Source organism: Rhinolophus sinicus, chromosome 13 (genome assembly GCF_057876585.1).
Source record: "Rhinolophus sinicus isolate RSI-liver-muscle chromosome 13, RSI-T2T, whole genome shotgun sequence".
Classification (NCBI taxonomy): Eukaryota; Metazoa; Chordata; class Mammalia; order Chiroptera; family Rhinolophidae; genus Rhinolophus; species Rhinolophus sinicus.
Genome location: NC_142513.1, coordinates 1,503,846 through 1,521,354, shown reverse-complemented (window position 1 = coordinate 1,521,354; position 17,509 = coordinate 1,503,846). Strand labels below are relative to the sequence as shown.

At 55.5% G+C, this 17,509-nt stretch overlaps 1 protein-coding gene across 2 annotated transcripts in view; it reads left to right on the top strand.

The window, feature by feature from the left end:
• The window catches only part of CDH4 (cadherin 4), a 394,225-nt gene that overhangs the window by 346,442 nt on the left and 30,274 nt on the right, over positions 1 to 17,509 (top strand). For both annotated transcript variants that reach the window (XM_074317411.2, XM_074317410.2), the window contains exons 5-6: positions 8,912 to 9,067; positions 14,246 to 14,390. In XM_074317411.2, the coding sequence (XP_074173512.2) occupies positions 8,912 to 9,067; positions 14,246 to 14,390 (301 nt within the window). The remainder of the gene's footprint in view (positions 1 to 8,911; positions 9,068 to 14,245; positions 14,391 to 17,509) is intronic.

Sequence of the window (17,509 nt, the reverse complement as noted above, 5' to 3'; positions counted from 1 at the left end):
GCAAGCCCGGCCGGCACACGCCTGGTCGTGTTCAAAGAGCTGCAGGGAGAGGGACAACCAGGGTTTGAGACTGTGGCCAAGAGTCAGGTGACCCTGGGGGACTCCTCCTGGGCTCAGTGTCCCCGTCGTCACAGCGGGCATGGCTTCCAGCCTCCCTTTCTGCTTTTAGAGGCTTCTTGGGAAGGCAGTGACCACCCCCAGCTACTTGTGCCACCGCTCAGGGCCCCTGTCTCCCTGTCTGCAGAATGGCTGACATTCTGGGATTTTTCTTCAGTGGCTCCTTAAGGAGCTCCAGGGTGGGGAGTGGAGGTTCCTGGCTGTCCTTCCAGAGCGGAGCTCGTGCCAGCGTCAGACATACCAATGGAGACACTGAGGCGCGGTAAGGACGAGTAGGGAATCCTACTGTAGACAGAGGCCCCAGGTAAACAGGAAGCGCAGGCCGAGGACTGGCCCATCCCATCACCAGCTCATCGCTGCCCGCTGCTGGGCGAGAGCCACACACCCCACCCCGCCAGCCTCTCCTCCCACCTTCCTCTCCTGCCAGAGGCCTGGAGACGCGTGACAACACACCCTCGGCTCCCTCTCTCAAGCAGAACGTTTACTCCGTCGCCCAGCCTCTGGGGTCCCAGAAGTCTCTGCAAGGACAGGCCTGGCAGAGGTGCTTCCCGGGCGTCCCCTCCGCCCTTTGCTCCATGCACACTGGGCAGGTGAGCCCACCTGGGGAGGGACCACACCTCCGTCTTCTTCCCGACTCCCCTCCTTTTCTCTCCTTCCTCCCGTTTCTCTGGTCACCTTCTTTTCCCTCACACATAACCACGTGAGTCTGGGAGCCTGGAGGGAGGCCCCAGCATTCGCCCTGCTCACCTGCCCCCCGACGGCCCCTCAGGCCTCCCTGCCACCATCCTCCCTGTGAAACCGCTTCACCTCCGGGAAGCCCTTCTTGCCAGCCAGCCAGGTTTAGGTCTCCCTACAGCTCCTGATGTGACCCTGGTCATCTGTTGACCTGCCTGCCCTCCCCCCCACCCAGCCAGTATGTCCTTATTTCATTTGTTCACCCAATAATTATTAAGCACCTTCTGTGTACATGGTGCCAGGCCTGCACATGCCATCCTTGGGGATAGAGACTGCCATGCTCGTGTTCCTAGGGCCCAGAAAAGGGTCATTAGTGCTCAAAGCGGGGGACAGGGGGGATTGCAGGCGGGTGAGCCATCCGTGCCCAGCAGACAGGCAGAGAGACACAGAAACGTGAGGAGCCCTGACTGCAGCCCCGGTCAGCAGCTCCGCCTTGGAGAGCTGACGTGAGGACTGGCTGAGGCCAGGGGAAGCTGCAGGCACGTTTACGAGAAATAGGCCTCTTACCTCTGTGCTCTGGTGAGAGTCGGATTTTAAAAGCAAATTACCCGTCTTGGCCAGCCGGACCGCGTCGCTTCCCCGTGAACCCGCTGCCTGCATCCTGCTCCATCCCGGAATGGGGACGGGTGTGGGCGAGGGAAGCGTGTGCATCACGATTCAGAGCTTTTTACTCAGTAGAGAAATGGAAACTGCTGCAGGCAGCTCAAAACCCCCAACAGGTAATGAAAATAGGAGTTCGCAATCTGTTTTCTTGGGGAAATCTCCGGGTTTAATACCGTTCTAGGAGAAAGAGCTAGAACACTTCACTAAAGAATTACATCCTGGTAGAAGAGATTGACCCTAAGGAGTAGGAAAGCGTCTTTTTAAAACGCTAGGACAGGAGTCAAGGGAGACCTATTAGCAGTGGGCAAAGCCCGTTAAGATGCAGAATGGCTGTCACCTTCCAAGAGGCTTGGTGCAAAAGGAGAGGGGTGATCCAGTCGTGTGCGTGTGTGTGTACACACGCGTGTGTTTGCTTGTGTGTGGGGGAGGTGGGGGTAATGAATGTTTGTATGTATGTGTGTTTGTGCATGTACTGTAGGGTGTGTGTGTGTGTGTGCGTGTGTGCACATAGTGTAGGGTGTGTGTGTGCGTGTGTGCACATAGTGTAGGATGTGTGTGTGTGTGTGTGCACATAGTGTAGGGTGTGTGTGTGTGTGTTTGTGCACATAGTGTAGGGTGTGTGTGTGTGCACATAGTGTAGGGTGTGTGTGTGTGTGCACATAGTGTAGGGTGTGTGTGTGTGTGTGTGCACATAGTGTAGGGGGGTGTGTGCGTGTGTGTGCGTGCACATAGTGTAGGGTGTGTGTGTGTGCGTGTGTGCACATAGTGTAGGGTGTGTGTGTGTGCGTGTGTGCACATAGTGTAGGGTGTGTGTGTGTGTGCGTGTGTGCACATAGTGTAGGGTGTGTGTGTGTGTGCGCACATAGTGTAGGGTGTGTGTGTGTGCGTGTGTGCACATAGTGTAGGGTGTGTGTGTGTGCACAGTGTAGGGTGTGTGTGTGTGTGTGCATGCACATAGTGTAGGGTGTGTGTGTGCGTGTGTGTGTGTGCGTGCACATAGTGTAGGGTGTGTGTGTGTGTGTGTGTGCGTGCACATAGTGTAGGGTGTGTGTGTGTGTGTGTGCGTGCACATAGTGTAGGGTGTGTGTGTGTGTGTGTGTGTGTGTGTGCGTGCGCGTGCCCAGAAGCCATGTAAGGCAGTGGACACGACCAAACACTCAATTTGAACCTGACTTTCTCGAGGATCCTCCTTGTGCACTAAGTTCTTCCCCCGGGGTCCCCGTTCTTTGCCCGACAATCCTAATCACACTTAGTAATTATGAGAGGGTGTCATTTTTTCGATGCCTCTGGTTCTCCTGGTCTAGGAACCGCCTGAGGCAGGGCCGTGTCCATCCCACACAGCACCAGGCACGCGGTGTGTGCTGCGTGCGATGAGCAAAGGTGTTACTGAAATGGCCAGCGGAGCCGAGGGTCCTCCCCAGTCGGCTGAGTCTGCCTGTGATTTTGTCCCCAAGTGTCGTCTCCTTCAATGTTTTGGGGGAAAAATCTCCCAGGTGTTTGCAATTCAGAACCACACATGGTGACTTTTCTCCAGTTTCAAGTTCATTTGAAATTAGGCAAATACTCCTCCTCGGGGGGCATTCGGCCAGAATCCTTCAGTTCATCCAGCCTTTCTAAGGACGAGAGCCGGCAGACGTCCCTGGGTGAATGCAATCGCCGGCACCATAAGTTATTTTAATGTAGACATCACTTTAAACTAACCTTTTACCATCTGTTCTGTCCTCTAATAACAAATGCGAAGGAGTGTAATTCTCAGTGGCATCATAAAAGTGAGATGGGCAACGGGGACGCCTGTGTGTTCTTTATTCACGGCCCGGCGGCACGTTACTGTGATGTTTTCCTCATTTTCCAGACGCAAATCAAGGGGCAAACTGCTGTCCCCTGATCCGGTCGTTCATTCGCACAGCAGTTCTTCCTACGCGATAAACTGTAGGAGGGAGGGGGCAGCGTGTTCTGAGGGCCGGTGCAAAGAGCCCCGGGCTCACCCACCTCATTTCAGAAGATGCCGCTGACCGGCACCTGGAGGGTTAAGCAAACGCGGCCCCATGGTCAAAATGGAATGAATTTCTTTGCAAAAAATAAAATCTCTTAAATATGTGGTAGGTTCTTTTCAGCAGCTCTATAATTAAATTTCCCTGAGAAAGAAGGGCAGTCTGGGCCACAGAAGGCAGCGTGAGCACTCAGGGAGGGCACCGTCTGCCCCACCTCCCATCTCTAGAAGACCCTATCGGGCTCATATGCCCTCCCCCCTCCAATTCAACGCGGCCAACATTGTCTGAGGGCCTACTGTGTGCTCCAAGTACCCTGTCTTAACCTCCACACTCACTGACGCTTCCAGAACCTTCCACATTCCTGGAGGGCAGAACTGCTGCCTCATAAGCAGCAAGCCTTGACTATTTTACATTCATCACTCAGTTCCCTGCTCTCCTCAACCGAGTTTGATCTCTTCTAACCCATTCTCCTAACACCGAGGACCAATTCCAGCACAGGCGGCTGGAAATGGGCTTTTCCTCTCTCTCATCCAGACTTGCGAGTTTTTGCCCTGTTTCCTGGTGACCAAATCTTGGTGCAAACTCTCTGTGGGTGGAGAAGAGACAGACCTCGGTCACGGATGGCCACCTTGCCATGCACCGACCCCCTGGGAACGGAGCCAGTTCTCCAGAAAGAAATCTCTTTGTCTCTTTGATGTTAGTCTCCCTGAGTCCCTGCTCGGTGGCCTGGCCAGGGCTGTTCAGGGCAGCTGTTCTGTCTGAAGGACATTACTTGCTGGGCACCAGAGAGTCGTATGTTGAAGGGTGGGTCGGAGCCTGTCCTGGGATGCCCAGCATTGACAGCAAGACAGCCAGGTCGCAGTGGGAGGCTGGGTCCCAGATGTCACCATCAGTAGGAGGAGGCAGGGGTGGCTCTGCTGAGATGAGGCAAGCAGAGTGCAGGCGTTGCCAGGACCCGAGGGGCACTGCAGGGGCGGCATCTGTCCCCAGGCCCAGGCCATGCTGTCAGCTCTCTTGCCTAAGCTTGGATCAGTGGCTGCCCAGGGCAGAGCCAGGGAGCCCAACCTGACTATGAAAAGTGAGGCGGTCAGAGAGGGGGAACCCAGAACACAGGTGCTCCTCACAGACTGTGTGTGTGCACTTGTGTGTGTGTGTGTACACGTGGGGGGGGTGCATGGGTGTGTGTACACGTGGCTGTGTGTGTACATGTGGGTTGGCTGTGTGCACGTGGGTGTGTGTATGTGCTTCCTTTCCAGAGGCCACAGGCCCAGCCCACCGTTATGCTAACCTGCACAACGCCTGTAGCATGAAAACGTTACCTCCTTCCTGCTGTTGGGTAAATAGCATTTTCTGTTTCACGTCCTATCACATAGGCCACTGTTACACAGTCAGGGTGTGGCTGGTGTCCTTGTCCCCATTTCACGCCCTTAGTTAGGGTGAGTCACCAGGAAATGCTGATTTCGGCAAGATATTCTCTGTCAGATTGACTTTTCTGAGAAGTGGAGTTCTTCTGGGGGATGACTTGTTTTTCTGGTGCGAGTTCAGCCAGAAAGGATGTCCTCAGCACACGTCTTGGGAGCCTCTGTTGACACTTCTCCTGTGATTGTTATGATGCTACAGCAGTAAGTTGCCCGAGAAAAAGCTGTCCTTTGTTTCTGAGATAAATCCTACTGAGGCGTGTAGGGGAGGAAAAGTAACTTTCTCTTCACCCTCCTGCGTTCCCTGTGATAAAAGACGGATTAACCAGAGAAGAACAAAAAGCAGTTTACTGACACGGGCACCGCATGTTACATGGGAGGGACCAGGAAATGAGTCACTCCCGAGGTGGCTTACACCTCAAGCTTAAATGCCACCTTACAAGGGAAAGGGGAGAGGAAACGACTTTCAGGAAAGGTGACTGGGCCCTTGGGAGTGGATGGGAAGTCTGATCGTTGTGACGGTGTGTCTGGCTGTGATGCTGACCGCTAGTCTCCCCTCGTGTGACAAGTCAGCCCTCCCTGGTTGACGACACTCCCAGAGAGGGGCTTTAGGACAACCCAGTTCCTTCTGGAGGACCTTCTGCAGGCATCTGACAGGAGTTCAGAGCAAGCCTCGCCCTACATTTGCTGTTTTTCCAGTGTTGGCAGCTGACAATGGTCAGCACACCAAGGTGGCTTCTGGGTGGCACGTCGGCTGCCCTTTGCCCCCCACCTTTGGAACTTTCCTGAGCGGTTTCACGGTGTAGAAACAGTTGGTCGTTTGCTCCGTCTCTTAGTCCTGAGAGGTCAGTTCAGTTAACAGTTGCCTCTTTTCAGGAGCCTGTGTTGCCGGTGGGCTCCAAATGGCACAAGCAGGCAGTATTTTGGGGGAGCCAAAGAAAAGCAAAGGTTAATGATTGGAGCAGATTATAAACCAGTTTCAGAGTGGAGACAGCAGGCGGCCAAGAAGATTTCTAGATGTTAAGCTTCCCGTGCCTCTTGCAGTTAGAATGCCTCTGGTGATGTCACTATTGGACCTCTGAGTGGCCCACGTGACAGGCGGGCTGTCCATATAGCGCCCTGTGATGGCCTGGGCTTCATGTCGAGCTGTCCAGCTGCAGGTGGCCGGGCTTCCAGGAAAGGGCACTGCTGGTTCTGCGTGACGCCAAGTCAGAGGGTGGCAGAAAATCGGAAACGTTAGTTTGCGGGATTGTAGCCAGATGTCGGAGGAAACCAGAAGAATTTGGGATCCAGTCCAGCTTGTAGGTAGATAAGAAAACCGCCGAGACCGTGAGCACGGCTGGAATCTGAGCTGCACAGGCCGCGTTAGCACTTTCTGCTGAAACATAATATTCTCGCTCCCATCACCCCATTTCTAACAAGGATAATCCCCGTGAGCCTGACTTGTTTGCAAAATAAATCCAGTCTTATTAAATTCGGCCTGTTATGTGCATACGTAAGCAAGAACGGTGGTGACCATACAGACTCGTCTTAAGTTGCTTTGCTGGGCTTCTGACAAGGGCTCTGGAATTGCTCACCAGGCCTGGGGTCCCCTTCAGGTGTGACAAAGGGCCTTGCACTTATCTGAGTCCCACTTGCTGTATTTCTGTCTTGACCATCACGCCCACCTCAGTACATGGGGTCGGTTTGCACAGGTCTTCACTTTGTGTTCTGAGGATGACACTGAGCGGAGCGGGGGGTGGGGGGGTGGGAGAGGAGGGGTTTGTAAAACCAGGCGTGTGGCTTTCGTCTCACGCCTTGTGCTCTGGAAAACCTTCAGGTGACACCTGGGTACACTGGTTCACCTGAGCCTGGAGTGCTTTTCAGAGGCATTTCCAGAAGAGACAGCAGTCCTTTCGGGTTTGCTATTTCTTCTAGACAAGTTGGAAACTTTATATTTTGTCAAAAAAAAAATCAGTTTCATTCAGATTTGCAACTGAGTTAGCAATAAATATAAAGAATAAGATGCTGGGAAAACTCTTTTTATTTTTCTCTCAAATTTGCCAAAGGTGCTTCTGTTTTCTTGGGAATTTTTCCCCCTTGAGTGCAGCTCTTGATTTATCAGTGTTTCTATTTTTCTGTTTTCAGACTGAGGACTTTGTGCATTTGTCTTTGTCGATTACGCTGGAGTTTTCTGCATCCTGCTTTATCGTGCCCTTTCTTCTGGAGGCCAGTGCTCCATTCATGCACTGCAATTCTGTTTTAATGACCAAAACCTTTCAAGTTAAGGGTTTGCTTTGACTCCGTCTCTGGCCGATTCTTTGGGTTGTAACAGTCTCATTTTCATTAGTGTGTTTAAATAGCCTCTAAATGCAGTTTTGACCCCATTGTTATTTCAGAATTTTTTTTTAAGATTTTTTATTGGGGAAGGGGAACAGGACTTTATTGGGGAACAGTGTGTACCTCCAGGACTTTTTTCCAAGTCAAGTTGTTGTCCTTTCAATCTTAGTTGTGGAGGGCGCAGCTCAGCTCCAGGTCCAGTTGCCATTTTCTAGTTGCCGGGGGCACAGCCCACCATCCCTTGGGGGAGTCGAACTGGCAACCTTGTGGTTGAGAGGATGCGCTCCAACCAACTGAGCCACCCAGGAGGCAGCTCAGCTCAAGGTGCCGTGTTCAATCTTAGTTGCAGAGAGCGCTGCCCACCATCCCTTGCAGGACTCGAGGAATTGAACTGGCAACCCTGTGGTTGAGAGCCCACTGGCCCATGTGGGAATCGAACCAGCAGCCTTCGGAGTTAGGAGCACGGAGCTCTAACCGCCTGAGCCACTGGGCCGGCCCAGAATATTTTTAAAATTTCTCAAAGGTCTTTTCTTTAAAGTTTTATCATTAAAGTTTAATTGCATTATTCCAGTAAACGGTCCCACTCTATTTTGCTTTGTGCTTTTTTTTTTTTTTTTTTTTGAGGCTTTCATTGTGGCCCATTTCATTATAAATGTGACCGTGGTCCCCTGGGCTTTGATTTTTAAAATTGTACTTTCTAAAGGTGTAAGTCACAAATACCACTCTGTGGATTTGTGCTTATCTGTTCTGCCTTTCAAACCTCTGTGGCTTATTTACATTTTCCCACGCTCAGGGACTGTCACCTTACACAGCCTTTGTGAGGGCGTTTCCATCCACTGCCTCCGCCTGCCCCCATCACTGAGAGTTTCTGCTTCCTCTAAACGGAAGACATGCATCTTTTTCGTTCTACTAGTGTCTTCTTTGTTTCCCAAAGACTCATATTTATTTATCCAGGTATCTGGTCAATAATCAAACAATGCCTCTGCCTCTTTCCGCATAAAACAGAAGCGAGCGTTCGTCTCTGCTCCTAACGTTTCCTCCACGTTCTCAGTCTCTGCCACTGTATCTTGGACCTGGGACCCAGATGACCACTGTGAAATTCTGTTTTCAACAACATACAGTTTCTGTAAAACTTTTGTTTGTGTTTAGCTCTGTAGCCATATTGACAATTTCAGTGTTAAATTTCTATGTGTAAATGCTGGTCCCGGCTCATTTCTGTCACAGCCCCCATTCCTGAGGTCCTCCCTGGGGGTCACCTCTCAGGGACTGACTGTACATGCAAACGCGTGTGTTGCCCTCCTGCGCAGAAGAAGACTCGCGGGGCGTACACCAGGCCCCAGCCTGCCTTCCCTCACATCTCCATGGAGGCTGCCCTGTGTTCTTGCCATTGTCTTTTCCGAGGTTTGACAGTGGACATTGGAAGCGTCTGCATCAAGGCCTCGGTCACCTTACGCCACCATTTCCAGTGTCTCTCAGCCGTGTCATGTGTCCCATGCTCCCTGTGGAGCCTTTCATTTGGAATGTGGTGGTGTCCTGCCTTCCCTGTCACCTGGCGGCACTCAGCACACCCTGCATCACGGGCTCCCCTTTCGGTTCCCAAAGTGGATGAAGCATTCGCTGTGGTCCCAGGTGTCTGAGGAAAGGAGGGCGGGTGAGTGTGAGAGCGGGAGCATGGCCCCCGCCAGGGCAGGCTGACGCCCCCCCCCCCCCCCGCTGCTCCCCCTCCAGATCCGCTCCGACAAAGACAACGACATCCCCATCCGGTACAGCATCACGGGAGTGGGTGCCGACCAGCCCCCCATGGAGGTCTTCAGCATCGACTCCATGTCCGGCCGCATGTATGTCACTCGGCCCATGGACCGGGAGGAGCGGGCCTCCTACCACGTGAGTACCTGCAGCCCCGGGTTCCTAGCTGTGGGAGGGGTCTCACGCCTGAGCCTGTACCACAGTCACTGGAAAGCTGCCTGGAGCTCACACGCTGGCCCAGCCCCAGGGTTTCTAACTCAGTGGGTCCAGCGTGGGCCCGAGAATTCACACCTCTCATTCCCCGGCGAGGCCACAGTGGGAGAGCGACTGGTCTGGGAGGTGCCGACTCACGTGATCGTCCAGGAGCTCGTGAGGTCATGTGGCTGCTGCACACTCGGGCCCACCCGCTCCAATGCCTCCTGCTCCCTGAGAGCTGTGCTTGGAGAGGGAAAGGATGAGAAAAACAAGGCTGCAGGCTCAGCTCAAAGGGCTGCTCCCCTCCCCAAGCGAGCAGCGACCCCGGGTCTCTGCACCCTACAGCGTTCCTTTCATCGGCCACCTGGTTAGGTGCCCTCCGCCTGGCCATCTCCGTCCCTCACTAGGCGATCTCCCCCGGAGTCTTGTCTGGCCTTGGACTCTTGGCCTCCACACGGTCCACGTGGAGGCCACTTGCTGACTAAGTTCTCCTTGTTCAGGATCAGACAGATTCGTTTGTAATTATCGTGGTTGCACAGAAAACCCCTCCTGCACGGCCCGGGGACCCTCTCGCCACCCCCTCCCTGCCCTCAGCCCCAGGCCTGAGCCCCGGTTCTTTGGTTTCTTGCTGGGGTGTTGAGGAGCCAGGCTTAGGGAGAGGACATCTGATTGGCAATTGGATATCCTAACACATTCTCAGTCCACTGTGAGCTGCACGGCTGGTGCACAGACTCAACTGGACCATTCAACCAACACCGATGTTCAACCAGCCGTGCAGCAAGAAACCTATCATCTTAACACGCGCTGGCTCCCAAAATGGGCTGTGGGCACCAGCAACACAAGTTGAGAGCATGGCTCCAGGTCCAGGGTCAACTTGTTTTGTCTGCCAACAGACACGTGTGGCCTAAGAGACCGAGGGAGGGGGATGGAGACAGAGACACACAGAGGGACAGAGACACAGAGACACAGAGACAGAGGGAGACAGAGACAGAGGGAGAGGAGAGACAGAGGGAGAGCGGGAGGAAGGAGGCTTGACCTGCACATGGCAGAGTTAGTCTCGTGGGATCTCACCGTGGGGCGCACAGACCAGCCCTACAATCCCTTGGTGGGGAGTCCCAGCACCATGTATTTCTATCAGGTTTTTCCATCAGAGCAAAGCTGGGGCTCTGGGGCAGGGAACCTGCTGGCCACGTGTGCCTGGCTGGGGGGCTGCGGCCTCGCAGGGACCTCTTGGTAGGGCTGTCAGTCAAGCCTGTTTCGGGACGACCCAGGCCCCAGGCCCCAGCGCCTGCTGAATGCAAAGCCATTTCCTGCACCAAGTGTAAAGGCCTCTTCCTTTCATTTCATTGTAATTACTCAAAACTAGACCACTGTTGGTGTTTCTGGTTAACTGTCTCCTCTGCTGGAATTCCCGCCGACTACGTGGAAAGGGCCCCCCGCTCAGTCTTCCTGCAGCTGACCGGGAGTAGCTGATGCTGGCGCCACCTCCTGGCCGGGGGACAGGAGACTCCGGGACCACTGCTGGCACTGCCCACTCCATAAGCCTCAGGGACAGCCTGCAGCCCCACCCGCCACTCGGCCCACGGCGGGAGGCTCAGGGTGCAAGGGGAGGTCTGGAGGCCGGGATGGCCGCTCCAGGGTGCACACCCCCACCCCCACAAACCCCGCCCACAGGCAGGAACTACCAGGCTGCCCAGTGCCAGGACAGCACTGCTTATGCAGAGGAACCAGCCCCCTGCGCTCTTCAAACACACCTGCGGTCTGTTTATTCTTTTGGCCTGACTTGACTCCAGAGCTTTGCTGAGCACCACCTCTACCCGGAAACAATGTCACTGCAGCTAGAAGCCCCCGTGGAAAAGCCGGGATCACAGACTGGTGGTCCCTAGGGAAACGGGTCACATGCCCAGCCTGGAGGGAAACCGAGATTCTCCCGAAGGCCCCAGATCTCTCCAGAGACTCATGCAGCCCCCACCCCTCCTCACCCCAGCAGGCCAGGGGGAAGCCAAGAACTTGGAGGGTGCTGGTGAAAGGACAGGGGCTCCCCAACCCCCAGGGTGGGGAGGTCGTCACATTCCTTGTAAGACTCCAGCACGACCCCCGTTAGGATTTCCACCACACAGGATGCCCACCAGAGCCTGTGGGGCCAGCTGTGCCAGCCAGCAAGTGTGTTGGTTATCTCTGCTGCGTAACAAACGAGCACCCACTTAGTGGCTTAAAACAACACCCATTCATTGGCTCATGTTCTGTAGGTCAAGTAGGGTGGGCTCTGCGTAGGGTCCCACAGGTGGAAGGCAATCAGGCATCTTCCAGCCTGGATATCTACCTGCAGACTCTGGAGGACGCCTGCTTCCTGCTCTTTCGGGTTGTGGAAGGTCCAGATCCCCGGCTCCTCGCTGGCTGTCAGCCAGGGGCCACTCTCACCCACTAAGGGCACCCACAAGTCTCCGACTCCCTCACCTGCCACCAGCCGGAGAAATCGACCTGATCTTAGAGCCACAAAGCCGCTGAGGCCCGCTCAGGTTGTCTCCGTCCCCTACGGTCATCCATGCTACAAAACAGAACCCGATCATGGGTGACACCCAACTGCATTCACACCTGGGGATCAGCACCCACATCATTGGTGCTGTTGTAGAGTCGCTGCGAGTCCCTACGAGTCCCTGCGAGCCCTTCGGTCCTGTCCCACTGGCACCTCGCTGACAAGGGCAGCGAGATGGGACGTGTGGGCGGCTGGTGTTGATGGAAGAAACTCTTGAGTTCACCCGCAGGGGATGTTCAGGGCCCACCTGGGGTGTCCAGGTTCCGCACCCGAAGGAGGAAACCGACGGACCACAATTAAGAGACAAAGAAGAGCCAGCGACCCGGAGGGGAGGGAAGGAGGCCCCCCCGCACGGCGGCACCGCGTCTGTCAGCAGGCATCGTTCCCACTCCCATGGAGACGAAGCCCACATATTAATATTTCCCATCTTCCTTTCCATGACAAGAACAGAAAAACGTCCCATTAAAAGCATAACAGAAAACTCGTTTGCGCAGCACACTCAGATTTGCAAGTCGCAGAAAGCTTGGATGGCTCCTGTGTTGACATTGCTTGTTTCCACCCCAAGACAAGCCCCTTCCCGAGCCCACAACCCCCTGCCCGCCTGACAGGTGGATGAAGGTGGAGGTTTCCAACAGCCGCTGTCAAATGTAATTAAGACTTTGGGGGTTGGGGTAGGGGTGGGCCAAGGAGAACCCTGACAGCCAGGCTGCTTCCATCACTTTCCTTGCTGTCTCCACTGTGGGCACTCCTACTGCTCATGGTGGCATCTGAAACCGGCGGTGTCACTTAGGTTAGAAGACAGGAACTTTGATTTTAGCTCAGAATTGCCTTTTTCAAAGTCTCCTAGACCTTTGACTCCGTGCGTTATTGCACGACTGCGTGTGACAGGGTGATATCCCCCAGCCGCCCGCCCGTCAGAACTTCTCGGCAGGTTGATGGGGTGCAGGTCGGGATCCAGGCTAACGAGGGCCTGTTGTCACCTGGGGTGGGGAAGGCGGCATTTCAAGGTGTCACATGACGCTTCACACCCACAGGCAAGTGCGCTGTCAGGTCCTGCGTGGCAGGTTCCAGCTTCCCCTGGAATCGGACCTGATGTGTTGCCTCGAAACAATGCAGGTCACCTCCTGGGGTACAGCCAGACTCAAGATTCTCCTAAAACACACATTTCAAGGGCACAATTCCACTCAGGGCTGTCGGAATGGAGCTGACGGGCTGAGGCCAGCGTGGACATGTGCGAGCCTCCTTCCCCTTCTCCCCAGAGGCTGGCAGAGTGGGGCTGACGCGCAGCCCTGGGCGCCCTGTGCAGGGCTGTGCACGGCCTTCTGCTTGGAGACGCTCCCTGCCGCAGGCTCAGGCACGGGCTCGTCTCGGCACGCTGCCCTTGGTGCTGTCGTATTGCAGACCTGGAGCGCCCACGTGTCCAGCTTGGAGGGGGAGTAGTTTTGACAGAGAAACGTGGACTGGGACACCATGACGTGGCAGTCACAGCTTCGGCATGGAGAGTCCTCAGGCACGTCCCCTCCTGTCTCCAAGCCTTGGTTCTCCCTCTGAGGTCCCCAGTGGCCCCACCCCAGTCTCCTCTGCTGCCCACGGTGCTCGGACACTCTGTGTCCCATGGAGGCCTCCACACTTGCTGTCCTCCCTGTCCCCTTCATCAGGTCTCAACTCAAATGTCACCTCCTCTGAGAGGCCTGCCTGGCCACTCCCAACCCCAGTGGGTCGCTGCCATGACACCCAGGTGTGTCTGGCTTCTTTTCCTCCTTAGTGTCCCTCTCCCGGATAAGACACTGCAGGGACTGTCTCGCTGAGCAGTAATCCAGGCTCCAGCCCAGTGCCTGGCGCACGTAGGCCCTTGATAGATACTGACGAGTGAATGAATTAGTGAGTGGGTGAGGAACGAGTGAGTGAATGAGAAAGTCCAGAAATTAGAAGGTGCACCCTTCCAGCCCACGTTCAGGATATGTTCCCTTTGTACCTAGAAGCTGGTCCCATTGAGTTCCCGGCAGCCGCTTCCCCAGCAGAACAGGGGGGCTTCTTCCACGCCATTTTCCTCATGGTTCCCAGAGCAGATAAGCCTGGGGGTGAAATGCCAGCAGGGTGGACTCTCAGTGGTTGCCCAAGTTAAGCTCAGCCCCCGTCCAAGTTCGAGGTCCCCCAGGGTCTAGGTTTCCCCAGGCCTGAACTGTCAGTAGCAGGAGTTTAGGCCCCAACATTTGTTGACACAAATGGCTTTTCTGCAGCCGCTGTAGGTGGACGTGTACCTCACTATACATGGTGCCGGGACCAGTCTGAGCAGGCCCGGGGGTCCTGGGTGGGCATCAGCTCTGGGGCCTCTGGTCGGCTCCCAGGTCCCACACGCCATCCATTTCGTCCTCTCATGACCGTTCTCTATTTCCACAGAGGCGAGAACCGAGGCTCAGAGAAGCTTTGCCACATGCCTCCCGCCCAGGCTGTCCCTTGGGGGCCCGGAACAGTCATGTCACCTCCACCCCAAAGGCGTGGGTCCGAGGGACCTTGCTCTCACTGCTGCCCGAGGCTGTGCCCCCAGAGGTGGCGCCGCCTGACGCTGCCCACTTGCTTTCCAGCTCCGCGCCCACGCCGTGGACATGAACGGGAACAAGGTGGAGAACCCCATCGACCTGTACATCTACGTCATCGACATGAACGACAACCGGCCCGAGTTCCTCAAGCAGGTCTACAACGGCTCCGTGGACGAGGGCTCCAAGCCCGGTGAGCACAGCCCTGTGGCCCGGGGGGGGAGCAAGCCCGGGACCAGGAGGCCCCATGGGACCCACCCACGGATGTGTGTGTTTAGCAGACACCCACTGCGTGTAGACACTGCACTGGGAAGTGGGGCCTTCATGGTCCAGTCGGGGACACAGACAAAAGCTGAGCTAACGCACGTGAATGAAGTCACAGCAGTGATATGAGGCTCAGACGGAACCCGGTGGGGCACGAAGTCCCAGGGGTGGCTTAGATCAGGGAGGACCCCCCTGCATAGGTGACAGGTAGGCAGGAGCTGAAGGATGAGAAAGAGCAATGCTCAGGGTGGAGCTGGGACCAGCGTGTGTGCTGGCAGGGAGCCTGGGCGGAGAAGGCATGTGCAAAGGTCCTGGGGCAGGAGCCAAGGTCAGAGAGAAGGCCTGCCATTCGGGGTCTCCTGGGCCACACTTTGGATTTCATTCCAAACACCATAGGAACCCCGAGAGAGGGCCAGACTCCCCCAACCGAAAGAGGTGAACCCATGTAGCCGAGGCCCTCAGCTGCCCTGAGAGCTCACCAAAGGGCCCGTCTTCCCACAGACTTCAGTGCAGCCTGAATGATGGTGACCACTTTATCATGTGGCAGGGCCCTTCCTAAGCACACGACACATCTGGTCTTTGGAATCCGTAGCTACCAAGAAGGGCAGCCTCCTTCTCCCCTTTAGCAGAGACGAGACTCGAGGCCCCAGGAGGTAAAGCAAGCGGCCCAGACCCCACAGTGTGGGTTAGAATCCCCAACCGATGCAGGAACCTTGGCCCAGGGAGCAGCAGCATCACCTGGGGACAGGTGACGATTGCAGTCTCTCTGTGTCTCAGACCCCCAGCAGGTGGGGCCTTGGGTCTGGGCGGACAAGCCGCCCAGGTGATTTCTGTGCGTACCCAGGTTTGAGAAGCACAGCCCTGCACTGCTGTCCCCTGCATGAGATGGGGAGGTTGTCCTTGGGACAAATGCCTGGCTTGGGTTGCACGGGGGAGCAGATCCAAGTGTCACTGATGTGTGCCCTGTGGGGCTGCCAGAGGAGCCACTGAAATGCAGGATGTGCACGGGGTTTCAGGGACAACGAGTCATTTTCACATAAGCACGCCCCTTGCAGACCGTATTGCTCGTGGAGCTAAACTTCCCCCCCAGTGAGCGCCGGCTCGCGGGAGGGCTTCTGGGCTCTGGGAAGGGCTGAGCACACGGCACGCAGTGTAGGGGCTTCCGGAACATGGAATGTGGCTCCAGCGGCCACCGCGGAGGGTCAATGGGCTCCACTCAGGGCGGTGAACACAAACATTTATCATCACGTCTCAGCGAGGTGGTTGTTATAGCTCTGTCTCCAGGGGCTGCTGTTTCAACAAGGTGAACTGTGTTTTCGATTGATTGTCTCAGAACGGTGAGGCGCAGACCAGCCCAGTGTGAGCGAAGGGAGCGGGAGGTGACTTTATTTCTGCCGACACCTTGGGCGGCTATTCCCTGCAGTCGCTCGAGGGGCAGGGGCAGGTGGTGGGTGGGCAAATTAGCTGCAAGTAGTCAAAGGAAACGGCTGAGGGCTGCCAACAGCCACCATTTAAGGAGCTGGGGGTGGGGGAGCAGGTGTCGGGCTTGGGGATGGGGGGTCTGTCTTGTTAACACAAACACAGCAGGACTGCTCTCCCCTTGCAAGACCCAGGACACTCTGCAAAGGTGCCTGGGTTTTCTATCACAGATCAAACCTCCCTTGTCTTTATTTTAAAACAAATCGATAAAGTCTTCCCCAACGTGCAACTGGCTCTACTCATTAGGATAACAGAAGCAGCAAATTGCTGTATCTTTCCAGAAAGCCTGATAAGTCTTTAAGCCTGGCCCTCCCATCACCTGCTCCAGAGGGCACGCTGGCCAGGGCCTGGATGGGCCAGAAGGCTGGTGTTGTTCCTGGGCAAAGCCCCCCTTTCCCACTCACTCCTGCCCCTTCCAGGACTGTGGGCACGAAGTGGGACTCACTCTTGGACCCCTGGGGGGCCCCAGAGTCTGTCTCTGGTCCCAGGGCAGCCCTCAGAGGGGAACGGTGATGCCACCTCTTTGTGCAAAGCTCAACAGAGCTGCAAGATGCCTCTATGGACCCAGCTGGACGTCCTCGGTCACCCTGGTCAATGGAAAGGGGATGACGTCGTGCCATGGCGTCCTCGAGGCAAGACACTCCCAGGACCTGGAAACAGCCTCTGTCGCTTCTCCCCTCACGTCTCAAATTACAGGACCAGGTTTACCTAGAGTCTGTGCGCACTAAGGAGAAACTACCGCCAGAAGTTAGTCATCGTGCTCTGGAGTGACAGGCGAATCAAGGGTTTCAGATGTAGGTTCTAATGCAAAACAAGTGGAAAGATATGTTAACAGTGACTCAGCTAGGTAAGAACCTTGTCAGGTTTGGAAACTTCATTTGGGGACATTAGCAAGCTGACTAAGGGTCAGGATCACCCCACGTTCTTTTCCAGCCACCACCACCCCCAATTTAATGAAATCCTCTTTGGCGTGGCTGGATTAGACGTCTCAGAAGGTGTGGGAGGCCTGGAATGGTCCGGCCCCTTTGGTGGGGCAACATGCATAGTGTCCTGTGGGCAAGAGCGCCCTCCCCTGTGACCACAGCCCTTGGCTCTCTGTAGTAAGCAGGGAGCCAAGAGCCACCTCAAATGCCCCCTCAAAAGGGATATGCCAGCTCCCATGACAGTGAAATCCCAGGTGGCTGGGAGCTTAGGAACGGCCGCACTGGGGCTAGAATGGAATTGTCCAGAGTCTTGCTGGCCACTGTGTGACCATCTCCTCTGTGTGGCTTCGTTCTTGGCAGACTCTGTCTTCCTGTGGCCAGGATGCCTCAGCAGCGGCAGGCGTGTCCTGAGCAGGAAGGGCCGTACGTAGCATGGTAGTTTCCCCAGGAAAAGCACTTGTGTATGAGGGTCTTTCTCCAGGATGAGAAAACATGAGCCCCACCCTCAAGGAGCCCATCTTCCAGTTGAGGAACAAAAAAATCTATCTCTGTGCTTCGTATACACCTGTTACTGCACACCTGGGCAAAGGCAGAGAAGCAGGGTTCCCAGGCCGTCGGGAATGGAGAGTCTTTCCTGCCTCGGGGC